The sequence below is a fragment of the Epargyreus clarus genome, unplaced genomic scaffold, assembly GCF_041222505.1.
Source record: "Epargyreus clarus isolate Ecla_fem2 unplaced genomic scaffold, WU_Ecla_fem_2.2 ptg000017l, whole genome shotgun sequence".
Taxonomy (NCBI): Eukaryota; Metazoa; Arthropoda; class Insecta; order Lepidoptera; family Hesperiidae; genus Epargyreus; species Epargyreus clarus.
The window spans coordinates 6,410,252-6,428,594 of NW_027332225.1; the positions used below are offsets into that span (position 1 = coordinate 6,410,252).

The following is an 18,343-nucleotide window of genomic DNA, read 5'->3' on the forward strand; positions in this document are numbered from 1 at the left end:
ACGTCGTATAAAAAGTTGACAAGTGAAGTCATCAGCTGTCATAATGAAGGCTACGCTTCATAGTGAGTGAAGTGCAAAACAAGTAGGCCGGGTTGGGCAAGCAAATTAATAATATATTACCCACAATGGGCATTAAAGAAGCTACAATTTATCTGGATAACCAGTTGAACACTTATTACGCCGGCCAAACTGTAAATGGGCGGATAGAATATGTGTTTGACAGCCCCAAAAAAGTCCGAGGTAACGATATCTATTTGCAATTGATTACTACATTTATGTATGACTCACAGTTTGTTCAAGCGAGTGACATATCCGCATTCGTATAATAGAAGAATGTGATGTACCATGTTTAAGATGATAATGATGCATTGTGTCGATTTGCACTTGCAGGTATCCATGTCAAGTTTAAAGGAGAAGCGCATACGGAATGGAGTGAGAGTAAGGAGGAGCAGGATTCGGAAGGCAAAACACAGTCTACGGATACATTGCATACAGGCAATGAAGAGTACTTCCAAATCAGCTATTACTTGCTTGGCAGTAGTTCAGGTTAGATTATAACAAAAAACATCTAAAAAACTTCATGGTATAATAAACTTATGTATGTTTATATGTAAAACGTAAAATATTTTTTCTATAGTCTGGCTACATAATCTCGGAAAAGTCCCTTTTAGTAAATAAATTATTTGCAATTACCATATTAAATTAATAATTATATAAATTGCATGGTATGAAACATTAAAAACCTGCATTATATTATTATCTATATTATCTACATTATATGTTACATTTTCAAACAGGTAATGAGATAGAAATACCAGCTGGGAAACAAGTGTATAATTTCACTTGTGCCCTACCACCAGTACTGCCATCTTCATTTGAGGGTAAATATGGCTACGTGAGGTACACAGTGAAGGTAACCTTAGACCGACCGTGGAAGTTTGATCAGGAAACAAAGATGGCTTTCACCGTCATCAATGCATTGGATCTCAATCTTAACCCATCTTACAGGGTAAGGTTTTATCATTTGATAATAATAATATCGATTGAAACCCTCTCTTAATCCTACTGCTGTGCAGGTTTTTCCCCACATCTAGGACTGAAGCATATTCCACCATCCTGCTCCAATGCACATTCATGATCCTGCTCTTATGCACATTCATGGAGATTACTAATATTAAGTGATACAACATTTTAAGTTAATTATAAATATCAACTAACTCTACTATAATACATACAAACATTTAATAATATACAAACATTTACTTATAAGTCACAAAGTTTTATCAATAGTGACTCATTTGTAAACATTATATTTGAAAGCAAATATTGTACCTCTATTTAGCTCTGCTATTCATTTACACTACACTGATTAGCCTTGTATTAAAACACAATGCTAATTAACTTTACAGTTTACTGATTTCGTTTAAGAGTTATTGAGTTTGATAATAAATATAAACATATTATTTATTATTAGTCTCTTTATCTTCACTAATATTATAAAGAGGAAAACTTTGTTTGTTTGTTTGTAATGAATAGGCTCAAAAACTACTGGACCGATTTTAAAAATTCTTTCACCATTTGAAAGCTATTTTATCCACGAGTAACGTAGGTTATATTTTATATGAAATATATTTGATAAATAGATTTTGAGGCGGTACAAAGTTTGCCGGGTCAGTTAGTACTGTATATAAAGAAACATTTATTATGGCTTGCATATTAATCATTGGAGTACTGTTTAGCTCCACTGCATAAAACAGTTTTTACTGTAAAGTGTAACACCTTTACAAATATTTATTTCAGGAACCAATTCACATTCAGATGGAAAAAACATTCTGTTGTTTCTGTTGTGCGTCACCCCCCTTATCTGTAGATGTGCGGGCGCCCGTGTCTGGTTACTGTCCTGGTCAAGTTATACCCTTCACCATTGACATTGAAAACAAAAGCAATGTTGATGTCGAACTTATCAAGATATTCCTGAGGAAGGTAAGTCTAAGTTTTCCTCCTTGCTAATAATTCAAGGAAAATTTATAAGACAAAACAATGTGGTTTGTTGATATTATGTAAGCATCATATGGCACATAAATACATACCTCCTAGTAGCAATTATGACCTGATTTATGTATTGATTGTTTTGGTAAATAATATATGTTTATACTTATCAAGAAAAGTGCAATCAGTACAGGTCATAAGTCAACCGTAATTTGTCAACATGAATATGAGATCTAAATATCTCTGTATGCTAATTAGAAGCATTAATGTTTCAAAATTCATACAGGTCGTGAATTACCGCGCGACATCACCCTCTACAGTCACGAAGAAAGAGAAAGAAATAGTCCTTACAGTGCAACAGGGTCCAGCAGCTGGTGGGACAACAAAGCACTGGAATTTATCCATGGAAGTTCCACCCATACCACCTTCCAACTTAGTTAACTGCAATATTATAGATTTGGACTATGATATAAAGGTAAATGTTTTTGGCAGCTATAAGTTATAATTTTAGTAAAATCCTTATGCTCAAGGATTAATAATCACTAATTAACAATATGTACATAGGTATAATGCTTGCTTATGTTGTTGTGTGTTATGCTTTATTGCCCAAGTGTAAAACACTGTGTATAATTAGATATGAGAGGCTTTGTTGTTTCCACGAGGTCACCATTTCATGAATGATGCTATTATGATAGTATAATAGTGCAAATGTTGGCTTTACACATTGATTTTTTGTGCGAATTTAGGATGTGGATGCATAAGTATGTTGGTTACTTTTATTTTGTACATTTCTTGAAACAAACTTGAGATATTAACTGCAGCATAAGTGAGATCACAGAATTTAATGCAAAATAGAATCTTGTAATATTACTATATACTTAGAATTTTTTCGTTAAATGATCCAAAGAATTTTGTTACCACTTTTTACTCAAAATTAATAAGACAATAAGTACCACTTAAAATGTTACCATACAAATTATTCTTATGTATACAGGTGCAATGTGTCGTATCAGGCATGCATATGGGTATGAAAGATCGTAAGTACGTCAACATTGGGACAGTACCTCTGATGGGATTACCAGGGCAAGTCGCTCCATCAGCGCCTCCATCCAAGCCAACCACACCAAGTCAACCAGCCGTGTTGCCTGTGGGCCCAGGACAACCTGTTCTTCCTAATAATGTGAGTTAAACACATTAACCTAATTGATGCTATTGAGAATACATGTTCTCTTATCATATTCATTTCGTAATAAATATTATATATAACTAATAACAAGCATATAATTGCCCAGATATATGAGACTGCTAGAACCAGAGTGGCCTAACTTTTAATATTGACTAAGATTATTGACCTGTATTTTCATAATTTAAAAATGATGTATTGTTCGCGTAAAACTGCTAGTCCGCTCTGAATATAGAAATGAATCGCGTCGCCATAGTAAATTGTATGACTACACCTCGCAACAACTTCAATGCGGACTATACACTTTTCTCCATAGTGTAAATTAGCCTCATATAAGGTAATTATTAAGGTAAGGTAATTATTAAGTAGGTACTAAATGATTTGACAAATTACAAAACAGATGGTTCACTCATGGTGTGTCACTATTTTATGAAAATCCTACCTGAATATGAGCACAGGAATAGCTAACCTAACATAAATTAAAACTGATATATCAAACCCCATTTAGGTGTAGAGTAGGGCATCATGGCCTTGTCCATTTTGATGTCAAATAATCTTGTAAGTCTTTAATGTTAAATGTCAATGTTCATAGGTTCCGTCCGGACCGGGAGACGTACCGGGCGGTTGGGTGGTGCCGGGCACAGCGCCTGCGCAGCCTCCTTATCAGTCGCTCTATCCAACACTTAGTAAGTATATGTTATTATAGAACATGTAACCCGCATTTTTGAAGTTTACATACTTGAACTAAAGCAAGAGTTATAGACATATGCATGGGGTCTATGTTAGCATTAGCAACATTTCAAATATTAAAATTTTCTTAAACAGTATAGGTACATCCTTAGTTTACCTTCCGTTACATTACCTTCTGTCCATTGATAATGACATCCCTCGGTTAAGAAGCTTTAGTAATAGTAACATACCGACACTAATCTTTAAACACTACATTTTCAGCTGAACCAGTCTACAAAGAATCTCCATATACCGCACGTTCCATCCAAGACCGATCTGAGAGCAGCCATATGGCGATAACTGGCCCTGCCAAGTTCGCGCCGTACTACCCGACCTATGCTGCCGTCCAACCGCCGCCGCTACCTCAATGAATGCAAACATTAATAAAAGCAAGCTTCTGGACTGTGGTTTTGCGCAATCGGCTTATTCTTTAGAGATGCTTGGGTAGATGCGCGCACAAACCAACGCGTGAAGTCAGCCGCTAACTGTCATCCTCATGAGTAAATGTGAAATCTATGCAAACGCGTGGTAATAGTCAGCTGATTATCCGCTTTAGTGTAAGCGCCTTGTAAGGAAAAGCCTTTGCATAAATTTATTAAATTTCACGAGGGAATTTGATACCTGATACTTTTTCTGCAAATCCACAGTACGGAAGTGGAGTTACTTTACCAATCGAAATGCATGTCGAAATCGAACGAATCGCGTTTGATCAACCCGGGACTGATTACAGGGTATTTGACTACTGTTTAAGTCCAATATTAAATGATATTTTTTAGTTTATAGATACTATGTCTCGATATGATAGCCAACCGACCCCGCGGTTAACCGCTAGTGCGTAGGTAAAAAAGTAGATTTGGATATAATGCATTTTTACATGTATTTTTTTATACTCTTGCAGATCTTTATATTTAAATACATTAAATAAAACCTAATAACGATGATCAAATACCCTATGCAATATTTTATTAAATATCGCTTGTACATGCTTTGTCTTACGAAACGAAAGGTGCCTAGAAAGCTGATCTGAACGCCGTAATGGCCAAGTGCTCAAACGTTTTACGATTATATACTGAAATCTTTTAGATATTAAATTTACCACGACTTTTAACCCTATTATACTGAGCTATGCGACTAACACAAGACTTATACCATAGCTTTCGTAAAATTTAGAGATATTGCGTTTTTTGGAGATATTATTGTATAGTTAAAATCTAATATGTGTTTTGCATTTAAATATTTTATATATTACCAAACCAAGTAGAGTTATAAGACGACAGAATTATGTACCTATATCTGAAGGTAGCAGGAATAATATAATAAGCACAAAGTAAATAGCATTATAAGAAATGGATGTGTATTACTAAGATTTCACTAAAAATATCTATATAGTTATTATTTTTGTTCCGAATGTGTTCTCGAATCTAATATTCATTGATGTTTGTATTTCAATTGATTTAATTTTGGCAGCAAAATGTTTTCATTACAGTATTATGTTATTTAATTTATAAACTATTAAAGACACTATGTAATTTCGTCTGTTCATAATGTTTCACGTATATACAATGTGTAACATTTATTTTGTATTCGAAGCTTATAATCAGATATGTATAATTGTTGTGTATATATTAAAAAACTTTACAAAATGAAAACTGTTTTTACGAAACCTTCGTGTTATGAAGTCTCTCTATAAATCTAGTTTCTAACAAGCGTTAGGAACGAGGCCACGTGAGAAAAGGAAGAAGAGCGTAAAATATGAGAACATTGCGGTAAATTTTTACCAATCTTAGGATCATACCAAGCGCTGCAAAACTTGATAAGTCTTATTATACTTTCGTGTATATTCTTATTACAGTCTTATAGCCTATTCACATAGGGTCGATCACCGGATAATTCATCCGCATTAGGTTTAACCGGATATATTAACCAAATTGGCTTCGGCCGATCGAATACGTGATTCATTTTACATTGTCCGGTGGTCAAAGTAGTTTGCAGTCGAATACGGACTACCGACCTAGATAAAGGTATTCTTCAAGACCCCACAGATTCTGCATTGGACCTATTCAATTTAATACGGTTTAATTATAGACAAACGCAGTAAGCATTGAAACTTGAAGCAAAGTTGTTTAGCTACTTGCATGCAGGTTACCCTCTATTTGAGGAGAAAAAATAGTAAATTCCTTTTGAATGCTCATGTTTTATTTCATGTAATACAGTTTGATTTTGATGTTTATACTAATATCAGAAACAATGTATATAAATATATTATGATTTGTTTTAGAGGTGTTCGATAAGCAATGACAATAATGAGTAGAACAATATCAAAAATACTTTATTTACCCATACTTGTATTCCATTACAATCAACTAGAAAACCCCCGTATATTACTCTCCTAGTACCAATCTAATTAGTTACTGCTGTCATCAAAACTGTTTTGCTAGCATTAAAATAATAATGTATTACTCAGGATGTTTTATAACGATACAATATTGTCTTATTCGATCATAGTCTATTTATATAAGTATTTGTAGTTCCGCGTTATACACTTTCTATAAACATCAATATGACAAATTATTGGTATGCTATTTTCTACATATTTACATTTATTATGTACAACATTCAACTTACACTATACTACTACATCAAATAATTAGGAAAAAATGTGTTTACTGGAACATGTTCTCTTATTATAATTAATTTTACGTGTTTTCGAATCATACTATACAAAACAATTTTGAGGTCAGCAGAATTTTATTCCTCGACCGACAAAATCTTCAGAAACTCACAATAAATTTGGAGCCTACACTATTCTCACTACTTCTTGAGCACCTCTTCTACATAAATAAAAATGTCTGTCTAACGGAAGATTTTTCTTAACAACCACTTTTTTTTTTAATTTTGTCATAGAAAAATTAAGACACTAGTGAAAAAAATAGACATGCAGTTGTTTGAACTACTAAAATTTTAATGGAAGCTATTCAGCATCTTTTCTTTATCGATTTTGTGCATGATGATCATTTCATGGAAGTACATATGACACAAAAATTTTATGATTTTTAAATCCACATTGAAGGTATCGTTAACGAGTGATTTCTCTCAATGTTTGCTGAAAGTTCATTCTATGTTTCTATCCCTGTAATTAAAGATTGAATTTTAAATTACGCATTAGAATGTATTGCGTAGGTACGCTTAGCGTAATGACAGGATGCCGTGACACAGGATGCAGCTTTACTAAGTCTCGAGTGAACACTCGTCTGCAAGGTCGATGGCCGTGGTCGCGGTCGGATCCCGCCGCCGGCGCAACCGTGAAGGAGTTCCGTACAAATTTGTCACGAAATCCATATCGACCGTAGATTCTACACCCGAATTTAACTTATCGTCGGTCGGGCGCGCTCCACGCGTCGGCGTCTCTCGTCAGTTCCGTGTCCGCTACCTCCCGGAGGAGCGAGGTCGGCTGGGTGGCGCGGCCCGCGGCGGTCGCTCGGTGCTCTCAATACTGGCTGCAGCGCGCGCGAAAACCTCCCTGGTACGTGGAGTCCTGCGACAGCAGGCCGTCGGGCTGCGACGGGCAGTCGGGGGCGGCGGACTCCTGGCTGAAGTCGGGCTGCGACGCGCCCTGGGACAGGGACAGGGGCGGTTGCTGCGAGAGCGGCTCCTGCGAGAGGCGCGGGGGCCGCTTGCGGGCGGCGGGCGCGCGGGGCAGGCCGCGCTGCACGGCGAAGGCGGCGGGCGGCACGGGCGCGTGCAGCAGCGCGGCGCGCTCGGGGCCCACGTACGCCAGCGGGTCGCGCAGCGGCCGCGCGCGGTCGTACACCGAGCCCGGCACCATCGCCTCGCGCGCGTCGAACATCGACGTCGACATGAAATGCGACCCCGGGTTCTGGGCGTTTATTAACTTCTTGGGCTTCGCGAACTGGATCGCCGACTCCTTCAGGTTCGACAGGGGACCCTCGGTTAGCACGCGGCGCTCCTTGTAAAACGCGAGAAGGTGGTTCCACAGCGGTTGCTTGCTCAGAACCTTCGGGTTGCCGACTACTATGAGGCCGTATTTTGCGCGCGTCAGGGCTACGTTCAGGCGGCGCGGATCGCTGAGAAAACCGATCCCTTGATGTTCGTTTGATCGAACGCAGGACATGATTATTATGTCCTTTTCCCTGCCTTGGAACGCATCGACGCTCGCGACTTCTATTTCTTGATAAAGTTTAGCATGTAAGCTACCTTGATATTGCATGTGTTGCACTAGGTACGAGCGTTGACCTTCATAGGGTGTAATAATGCCGATCTGTTCAGGGCGTACACCGGCCTTCAAAAAGCGTGTTGTCAGTTTCTCAACATTTGCAGCTTCGGTTCTGTTCAAGTAAGATGTTCCCGATCCCGCAATTTCCTCTTGACCTTGGGTCACATAGAAAAACATTGGCCTGTCTGGCCTCGGCCAAGGGAAATCTATTTTAGCTAGGCGTCTTTCTTCTGCGCTTACACCATTTTGTAGCGAACCCTCATAGAAGAAATCCGAGGGAAAGCGCGAAAGTTCTGGGTGCATACGATACTGCACCTCCAGGCGGAATGGACGGATTCCAAGGACGACAAGCCTCTCGAAGAGGCTTTGACTGAGCCCAGCTTTGGCAGCCTTCTTGCACATCACTACTGGGCCTAACTGGCAATGGTCGCCGACGAGAATTAGCTGTCTCGCTCCCAAAACCACAGGCACCATACATTCTGGCTCAGTTGATTGCATGCCTTCATCAATAAGTATGGACTGGAATCGCATACGAGCGACTCTCGGATCTCCGGCGCCCACACAGGTGGTACAAACGACGTCGGCAGCGTCTAAGAGGCGACGCTCGGCAGCGCGACGCAATGCTCGGTATCTTCTTTCGTCAGCAGCGGACAACTCTCCGGCTTCTTCCTTGAGCCTGGTCAATTTGCGCAACTCGCTATCCCCGGAGCCCAGAGCACGCGCCTGTTCGTGCAGTGCCAAGAAGGATACCGAAGATTCCATTGCCTCACGGGATTTTGCGCAGAGACGCACAACTTTGAGTCCTGTTCTATGTATTTTCTCAGTGAGCTGATCTACAGCAGTGTTAGAAGGTGCGCAGACAAGGACTGGGCCTCCGTTTTGTCTAACCAGTTGGTATACAATTGTTGCTGATGTAACAGTTTTGCCTGTACCCGGAGGACCCTGAATCAGGGAGAGTGGACGCTGAAGAGCATGTTTCACTGCATACACCTATAACAAAAATTTACTATTTTTAATTCTGAAATATAATAATGAAAATTTTGGCATCATGCAACTGCAGATAAGAGTTTAAATGTAACAAATGAACCTATCATTCTACAGTGATGCACATTGGAAAATCACAAGGTATCTGATTTCTTTCACTTTTATATCACAAAGTATAAAAAGCGTTGTGGGAATCACGTTACTTATGTTGTTACATTTGTTCCATCGCATTATTGATTTCACCTCAAATCCGTTTTACATATGTTTAAAGGTATTCAGGCATTTTTGTAGGAGAAATGTGTCCAACATTAGAATGGTAGGGACCGCGCCAAACTTCTAGTCTGTTCTGAATATAGAAACGAACCGCGTCGCAACAGCAAATTGTAGATATCAGCGGGACGAATACAGCGCGGGACATCCCCGACACCCGCCCGCTGCCCGCGCGTTAGTGTGCTCTTATTGTTGCTACGGAGTATACCACCAGCACCACCAGCGCGCAACAACTTTAGAGCGGAAATTTGGCACCGACTATAATGCTAATGACCACAGTAAAGCATAAATACCTGAGAGCGGTTCAAATCAGGCAAATTAGGCGCGCTGAAGTGTTTCGGCAGATGGACGCGAAACAGCACTTCTTCAACCTCATGACCTAAGAGGCGACGGTAAATATACCCGGACACAGATGAATCATCCACAGCAAACTTACGGAGAGCCAGTTGCATTCTGAAATACATTATAAACTTTAGAACTACTAAAAAACTATTAATCGTAATATTAAGAGATCTTTTTAAAAATATATTTCCTGATTGAGTTATCAATTGAAATATGAATCCCTAAGGTTATCATTTACCAGGTCAAACATCACTCATCCGATTATTTATTGATACTAGCTAAGAACCCTGTAGTTACTAGTGTAGTGCTATCGTATACGTCGTATACGTCGCTCCCACGACACCAGGTACCTTTTGAAGGTTTCCCCCTTGTAAACAAAAAAAAAAAAAAAAAAAGTGTAGTGCTATCGGCATTGATCTATTGTGACTATTATAAATTACATAGTCTGTTCTTAATCTCATCAATAATAACAATATAATAAGCCCAATAATTATAATATGTAATTATTATTTGAAATGTGATCTCAGTATACTCGGTATGGTTTGTCTTGTTAGGTCTGGTTCTATTCTGGTTTTTCGGTGAGTGTGAATGTCGCCTGACATACTTAGTAAGCGACATGGTAGCTTCATAAGCAAGTCCTTAGAAGAAACAGTGACGGTACAAAAGAAGTTCATGACTTCCATAAGCAACAGTTACTTAGAATGACTATGTACCGTACCTAATTAAATTTTATAAATAATAAATAAATTACCTGTCAAAAGAATTAAATACCTGCTACACTGCAAAATAATATGCGAACCACCAAGACCAAAGCGTGAAATTCCCCAAAGTGGAAACTGCCAGCAATATGGACATACAAAAACATACTGCAGGAGAAACCCAAAATGCATCAAGTGTGCAGGTGACCATTCATCAGCTGACTGCCCACGAAAAACAAAATCAAATAGTGTCAAGTGCGTACTGTGTGAAGGCAACCACCCAGCTAATTATAAAGGATGCAGAGTATATAGAGAACTACAAAAGATTAAATTTCCGAAGTCCATTGACAAAGAAAAGAGACAATCACAATTTTCCACAAAAACAAATCAAAAATATCACAAAATCGAAACATCAAATACGACACATACTAACAAAGAGCAAAATGATACACCAACAAGGACTGATCCTATAAATAATCCCATAAACATTAACAACAATGATAACAATAATGACATAAGAGAACTAGTAATTATTATAAAACAGATGATGCAGCAATTAACGACTATGACAAATGTAATCCTAAACCTAACGTCTAAACTGGCACCAGTCTGGACTCCATAAAACTGGTACTCTGGAATGCAAATGGGCTGTCACAACATACCCTAGAGGTAAAAAATTACTTACAATTAAATCACATTGATATAATGTTGATCTCGGAAACTCATTTTACAAAGAAGAACTACTTTCATTTACAAGGTTATAAATTTTATCATACCACACACCCAGATGGTAAAGCACATGGTGGAAGCGCAGTAATAATTAAAAATAATATAAGGCATCACCTCATCAACAACTTCTGTACAGATAAATTACAGGCTACAAACATTGTAATTGAAGACTGGTGTGGGCCAATTACAGTGTCAGCAGTCTATAGCCCCCCGAAACACGCCATGAAACAAGTGGATTACGAAGATTACTTTAACAAATTGGGACAAAGATTCATGGCTGGTGGGGATTTCAATGCAAAGCACACATTCTGGGGGTCTCGACTAATTACGCCAATTACGACTTACGACTATTTACGGTCGTCAATTATTATCCACTATTAACAATTTAAAACTTGGAGTCGTTTCAACTGGTGAACCAACGTATTGGCCAACAGACACAAAAAAGAAACCCGATCTTATTGACTTCTGCGTCACTAAAGGCTTTAACAAAACCAACTTTAGATGTACATCTAGCGCCGATCTGTCTTCTGACCACTCACCAGTTGAAATCATACTAAGCAGAAAAAATTCACAAACACAACCATTCATCATTCTAGTAGGACAAATTGGGACTATTTCCGTGAACTAGTGGCCAACTCAATTAATGTTAATATTCCTCTGCAATCAGATGAGCACATTACAAACGCAGTAGAGCACTTCAATGATGTTATCCAGGAAGCAGCTTGGGAAGCCACTCCTCCTCTTCCAACAGCACGTAATACACCACAATGCTCACGTTCTTGCCGACAACTATTGGCCGAGAAGCGTAAAGCTCGTAAACGCTGGCACATTACAAATACCCGCGGGATAAAGCAACCTACAACAAACTCACGGCACAATTAAAGCGTCTATTAAGTGATAGTCGCAACGAAAGGTTCACCACATATCTTCAGCAATTACATGCCAAACCTTCATCAGACTATTCGTTATGGAAAGCAACAAAAAATCTTAAACACCCGATCATCCACCATTCACCTCTTCTTAGACCAAATAATACCTGGGCTACGACGGATGAGGACAAAGCACAAGTGTTCCTGGAACATCTCCATGAAGTCTTTACACCAAATCCTGACAATGGTTCAACAGTAACTGACATGGTCTCAAAATTTTTAAATCAAACACATCAATTAGAAACACCAATTCAAAATTATAATAAACAAGGGATTAGATCTGCCATTAAAAAAATGGCCATAAAGAAAGCACCAGGATATGATTTGATAACACCAACTATCCTAAGAGAACTACCAGATGTAGGATTAACATATCTTACAAAATTATACAATGCCATCCTACGAAAACAATTCATACCGTTGCAGTGGAAAGTTGCGAAGATTATTATGATCCCGAAACCGGGTAAAAGTCCTGAAGATCCTAAGTCCTATCGCCCCATCAGTCTACTTCCTACCCTTTCCAAATTGATGGAAACCCTGCAGGCTAAATCCAATCATCCAAGAATCACACCTGATACCAGACCATCAGTTTGGCTTCAGACAAAGTCACGGTACAATTGAACAAATTCACAGACTTATCGAAAACATCTCTTTGACCTTTGAAAACAAAGGTTACTGCACATCTGCTTTCTTGGACATATCACAAGCCTTTGACAGAGTTTGGCATGAAGGACTTTTGTATAAAATCAAAAAGACTCTGCCAAACAACTATTATGGCTTCATTAGATCGTATCTGTCTGACAGACATTTCTTTGTATGCCAGGGAGAAGCAATTACTGAACTTAGAGATATTCAGGCAGGAGTGCCACAGGGTAGTGTAATGGGTCCTACACTATACCTCCTGTACACTGCAGATTTACCAATTTCGGATAATGTTGTCATGGGAACATTTGCTGACGATACAGCCATCATGGCCTCAGATGTCTCTCCGCATCACGCATCCAATAAACTGCAAGTCAGCCTAAATAAAATAGCAGGTTGGCTCAAGGACTGACTCATTAAGGCAAATGAATCCAAATCTGTACAGGTTACATTTACGACTCGCAGAGAGACCTGTCCACCTGTAACTATAAATGGTGTCCATATTCCACAATCTAATGAAGCTAAATATCTTGGCATGTATCTCATTAGACGTTTAACCTGGAGAAAACACATCTATACAAAGCGCCTAGCATTAGGACAGCAGGTCAGAAAAATGTACTGGCTGATCAATAAAAACAGTCAACTCTCAATGGAGAACAAGTTGCTCCTTTACAAAACCATAATCGAACCAATATGGACCTATGGAATTCAGCTGTGGGGAACAGCAGCCAACTCCAACTTGGAAATACTTCAAAGATTTCAATCTAAACTATTAAGAATGATAGTAAACGCACCTTGGTATATAACAAACGCAAGACTCCACCAAGAACTGGGCATTAGAACCATTAAGGAAGAAATAAGGGACAAAACATCAACATATAAACTTAAGATAATAAGTCATCCAAATACATTAGCATCCCATCTTATGGATGACATATTTCCAAGCACCAGAAGACTTAAAAATGAGTAGTCCAGGACCTACTCAAATGAGATTTAAGAGGGCATGTCACAGGACCTGTGCCTCGCACAATACCACTCGCTCTAAAGATTGCTGAATGTCCATAGGGACAGATTGCAATATCATCTAGTTAAAAAAAAAACAAAACCTGTCAAAAGAAGTGCTCTTCCATATGAAGTCAACAACAAAGTTGGAGGTGCAGTCGAGGGGAGCACCGGCGCCGCTCTTGAGCTCCAAGCCCACGTCATCACCGTAGTTGTCCGGCACTTTGATCACGTGGCCGACGCCCGACCACGCCTTGTGCAGCTCGCCCACATATCTGCAACACAAATAAATATTTTCAAACCATGGACAAAATCATTACAAATATCTGAATGGAAAATTTGGCTTACATGAGACATAAATCTTGCTACAATTGTATTATACATTTATTTTTAGCATGTTTGTAATAGTAAAAGAATAAAATCCATGATATATGTTATATTTTATCAGTAATACTAAGCAATTAATATAGTGAAGTTAATGGCGACAAGCAATTCTCTTATTTCAATTTCCTCATACATCTTATTGGAACAAATAAAGAAAGCTTTTTAAATCTGACAATCGATGTGACTCATGGCACAATGGTAATTTCCACTGTTTTTAAATGATTTTATGTTATGTTCCTGTCAGTTAAAGTAACAATTGAATTTATATATTATCTATGCTCTTTGAATTTGATCCTGGTATAACATTATAACCAAAGTGTAAAACTTGAAAAACAAAGGACAAATAAAAATGTTCTTTACACATACCTCAGTCTCAACTCATCTCCATGCATTAGTTTCATGTCACTGTCAGTTTTGGCCAAAGTAAAGTAGGCAATAGTTTTCTTGTTGAGGCCTACATCCCAGCGTACTTCAATTCCTTCTTGAGTCTGGGACTCTTTAAGCCTCTTATCGTAATCCGCCTCTAGCTTTACGAGAGGCCCAAATATGTTTTGATATTGGAATCCATCCTCATATCTGTAAAAGTGAAATTGAAGAGTACAAAAAATTAATTATTATCTATGATTAAATAACCACATAAACTGTAGAAATATAACCTTAACTCTAAAAATATATGCGAGAAATATTAAAACCTCTCGTCTTTGGAAAGTTGATTAAAAATAGAACAAAGTACATACCTCAACAACACCTGATGAGGTTCCTCATCAACACCAGGCTTTTCTAAGTCCTGGAAGGTTGCATCCACATTGTCCCGCCAAAGTTCTTCCAGACGTCCTATTTGTTGAGGGGTTACCTGTAAAATATATTTATTATTATTAATAAAATCACATACTTCTTCTCAAATCACAGTAAAAATATAAATATTAATTATTATAAGAGCTTACAGAAATGTAGATCACTTAGTAACAACTTTGTATTTGATGTATAGTTGCTCAAAAAAATACTTTATAGAATAAATATTGGAAGCAAATCAAGAAACACATTGATCCTCACCTGACGAGCCCTCATTTGCTCTGCTTCTGATGGGACTTTCACCAACCAAGATAAGAATGCACGGTCAGCTGTAATGGAAGACAATATTAAATGCTTAGAAGCTTTCGATACTAACAAGCATACTTGTATTCCTGCACTATAGGTGCCAGAAATAGATAAGCACTTGGGCACTTCAGTTAGAATAATGACAATAAGAATTAAGCAAACATTTTCTGCAATGAAAAAGTTAAAAATGTTTACAACATTGCATCTTATAGTTCATTTGTATATATGTTATACAAGTCCAAAACAAAGTCCAAAAACAAGTTAATAAAGTTTGTGGTAACTATATAGTTTGTGGTAACTATATATAATTGGCAATTTTTAGATGACTATAAAGTTGAATATCTTCGTAATACGCCATATGGTTAAAACTACTACATTAATAATTATCCTCTTTTTATCAGTTCATACAGGCTGGCTGAACACTGTTCAAAGCAGTTGTATAAACACAAACTTTAAACAGAATAAGTTGACCTTTTCACTTCTTGCGACATAATCATTTACATATCATTATTATACGTGCTGAATAATTAATGAGGTTAATCACGTATTAAGTATAACATGTCTAGTCACCAAAAATATCAAGTAATGGAATATATATTTACAAATTAAGGGCTTCCACTGTTCCTGGTCCCAATTCATGTCCTTCAGAGAACTTTGAGCTGCGCATGGCTGCCTGTAATAAAAAAATATTTTGTCTTCACTAATAAATTGCAAACTGTCGCTTAAACAATGAGATGTAGTTTATATGACAAATAAAATTTAAAATTACTTGTGTCTATAGTCATTGAAGGTGGTAGACTCCGGCCGTACTAGACAAAATCATATTTTTATTTACAACATTATAATAAGCAAGGCATGTGTCTGCAGTTTTCTTACAATATGTATGAATATGTCAATACACATAATACAGCGAAATACTTTTGTCTGACACAACAACAGCATGAGTCAGATATGTTTTATGTCTGTAGATCTTGATGGTTCATTTGTCAATCGTGATTTTTATTATATTTATTGTTTAAAAATGGAAAGTGAATTATAAAAAATATCTTACCGGCACAGCAGGACAACGACAGAATCAGCCTTGGCAGGTATAAAGCCAAGTACAAAGACGTTGCGAGCGCCACAAGAGTAGCACTCTAACAAAGTTTCTCCCAATGGACCATCTCGGTGTAACGCTGCCTCCTTATGCTTGGCTCTAACAAGATGGTTAATGATATGGGATCCAGAGGTATTACCACGCCCATTGCAAAACCTAAAACAAAATTGTTTGTATAGGCATCTATAATGATGTAACAGGAAATTAACAAGTAGAAAGGAAAAATATTAATTGATTACTAATGAAGGTAAAGGGACTTAAACAGAACTACCCATAAATAGTACTTGTGTAGTTTTAAATCAAGTAATAATATGTATTACTTGCATATTTTGTGTTATGAGATGTGGCATGACACATATAGTTAGGCTTTGCAATTTAGTTCACACACATAGACCCACTGTCCTTTTTTTTATAATATAGGAATAGCAGACGAGCATACAGTCCACCTGATGGTAAGTGGCTACTGCCGCCCATGGACATCTGTAATCAACCCCAGATAGGATTAGATATTCCTACCTGAGGTCGGCCACAAATGCACCGCTACCCCTGAGGACTAAGCTGGAATGCCTCGGAAAAGTCTGTCTCCCTTACCACAACCTTCAAACCGGAACACAGCAGCGCCTCACACTGCTGTTATTAGGTAGAAATAGGTGTGGCGGTGGTACCGCCGGAGTCGAACCACAAAGGGTTCTACCACCTTCAAATTATGATTTGTCCGTCCTATTACGATTCACTAAATAATATAAGCTATCCATTGCCTGTAGTAATCAGTATAATTCTGGCGTAAAATATGCTCTGTTTGCTATCTAACACATCAATAAAATAATCCAATAATTTATAAAGATCAACATTGGATGTGATCAACTGTGGATGTGTACATACCACTTGTTGCAAATGTTGCACATAACAACAGTGGCAGGGTCATGGATCCCGCAGTACTTGCAAGCGTGCTCAGGCAACTCCTTACTGCTGTACAGCGCTTCATCTTCCTCCTCAAATTGCAACTCGGCAATGGCATTCGCTACACTAGAAACTTTTGAGTGTAGATCAGAACGCCCTAAGCCGTTCACCTGAAATATTCGGAAATGTCTCCTAAGTACGTAGTTTATAATGAGGTTATGCAAACACAATTACACATAACAAGGGCAAACTGTTTACCTGGTTGGAACTGCTCAAGCCATGGTCGTGCTGAGACGCTTGGGTTTGGCTCTGCGATGGTAACGTAAAATCCGTGAATTCAAATTCGGAACCTTGGGTATCCGCTCCGATAAGATCAGCCTCCTCCGTATCTAAGAATGTGAGCGTTTGGGAACTCGGACCGTAGGCATCGACGCTCATTTTCGGGTCTCAGTTGTTTCACAGCGTACCAAACAATAAAAATGGATCAAAAATAAAAAATCGAACACTTTCACATAAAATTCCCATAACAATCACGCAATAGTCAATCGACCTGCATTGAATGATGTTGATGATCAAGAAAATTCGCCATGTTAGCACATGGTAAGTTCCGTGTACAATCTAATTGCTTATTGGCAATTTATGAACCTTTATTAGTATGCACCAATTAGAAATAAGCGATAACTGACACAACCAATAATATTATAGAATGGCTGCATTTATAGACAACATTTTCTATGACTGTTTGTATTTTAAACAAAGTTTTTATTTTTAATTCAATTATTACGAATATTTTTATCTGGTATATAATTTACGTAAATTAAGTTTATAGTTATGAACAAATACAAATTTATTATTTTAATTACATTTATGTGTTAACTTTAATTTGTTCCTTAATATAGGCTGAAAATAAAATTCTTAAAAATTAAACAGATTGTCTATGAATATATGTCACATTTGGCTAAAAGAACAGAATCCAAGGATATTGAAATTGTGTTAAAAAAAAACATGTCTAAATGTTAGTTCAGATTAGGTCGGTCCGATACTTTTACTTTCGTGCATAGAGTATTATTATATACATGTTACTTTCGTGGTCCGCCGACTGCTTAGTTGTACACATTATAATAACGATAAATC

At 37.8% G+C, this 18,343-nt stretch overlaps 2 protein-coding genes across 2 annotated transcripts; one reads left to right on the forward strand and one right to left on the reverse strand.

Moving 5' to 3' along the window:
* Positions 1-32: 32 nt before the first annotated feature.
* LOC140748935 (arrestin domain-containing protein 17) lies at positions 33-5,564 on the forward strand. The gene is made up of 8 exons (XM_073081900.1): positions 33-240; positions 391-546; positions 798-1,009; positions 1,801-1,983; positions 2,276-2,464; positions 2,984-3,169; positions 3,765-3,858; positions 4,124-5,564. The coding sequence occupies exons 1-8, from the start codon at positions 126-128 to the stop codon at positions 4,270-4,272; spliced, it is 1,284 nt and encodes a 427-aa protein (XP_072938001.1). The 5' UTR covers positions 33-125; the 3' UTR covers positions 4,273-5,564.
* Positions 5,565-6,075: 511 nt separating this feature from the next.
* On the reverse strand, positions 6,076-17,913 carry Upf1 (Upf1 RNA helicase). Its single transcript, XM_073082237.1, has 10 exons — positions 17,468-17,913; positions 17,192-17,379; positions 16,265-16,465; positions 15,816-15,886; positions 15,169-15,236; positions 14,853-14,968; positions 14,482-14,691; positions 13,836-14,006; positions 9,683-9,842; positions 6,076-9,125 (listed from the first exon to the last, which is right to left on the reverse strand). Exons 1-10 carry the CDS (start codon positions 17,645-17,647, stop codon positions 7,389-7,391), a joined length of 3,102 nt encoding a protein of 1,033 aa, XP_072938338.1. The 5' UTR covers positions 17,648-17,913; the 3' UTR covers positions 6,076-7,388.
* Positions 17,914-18,343: the final 430 nt, after the last annotated feature.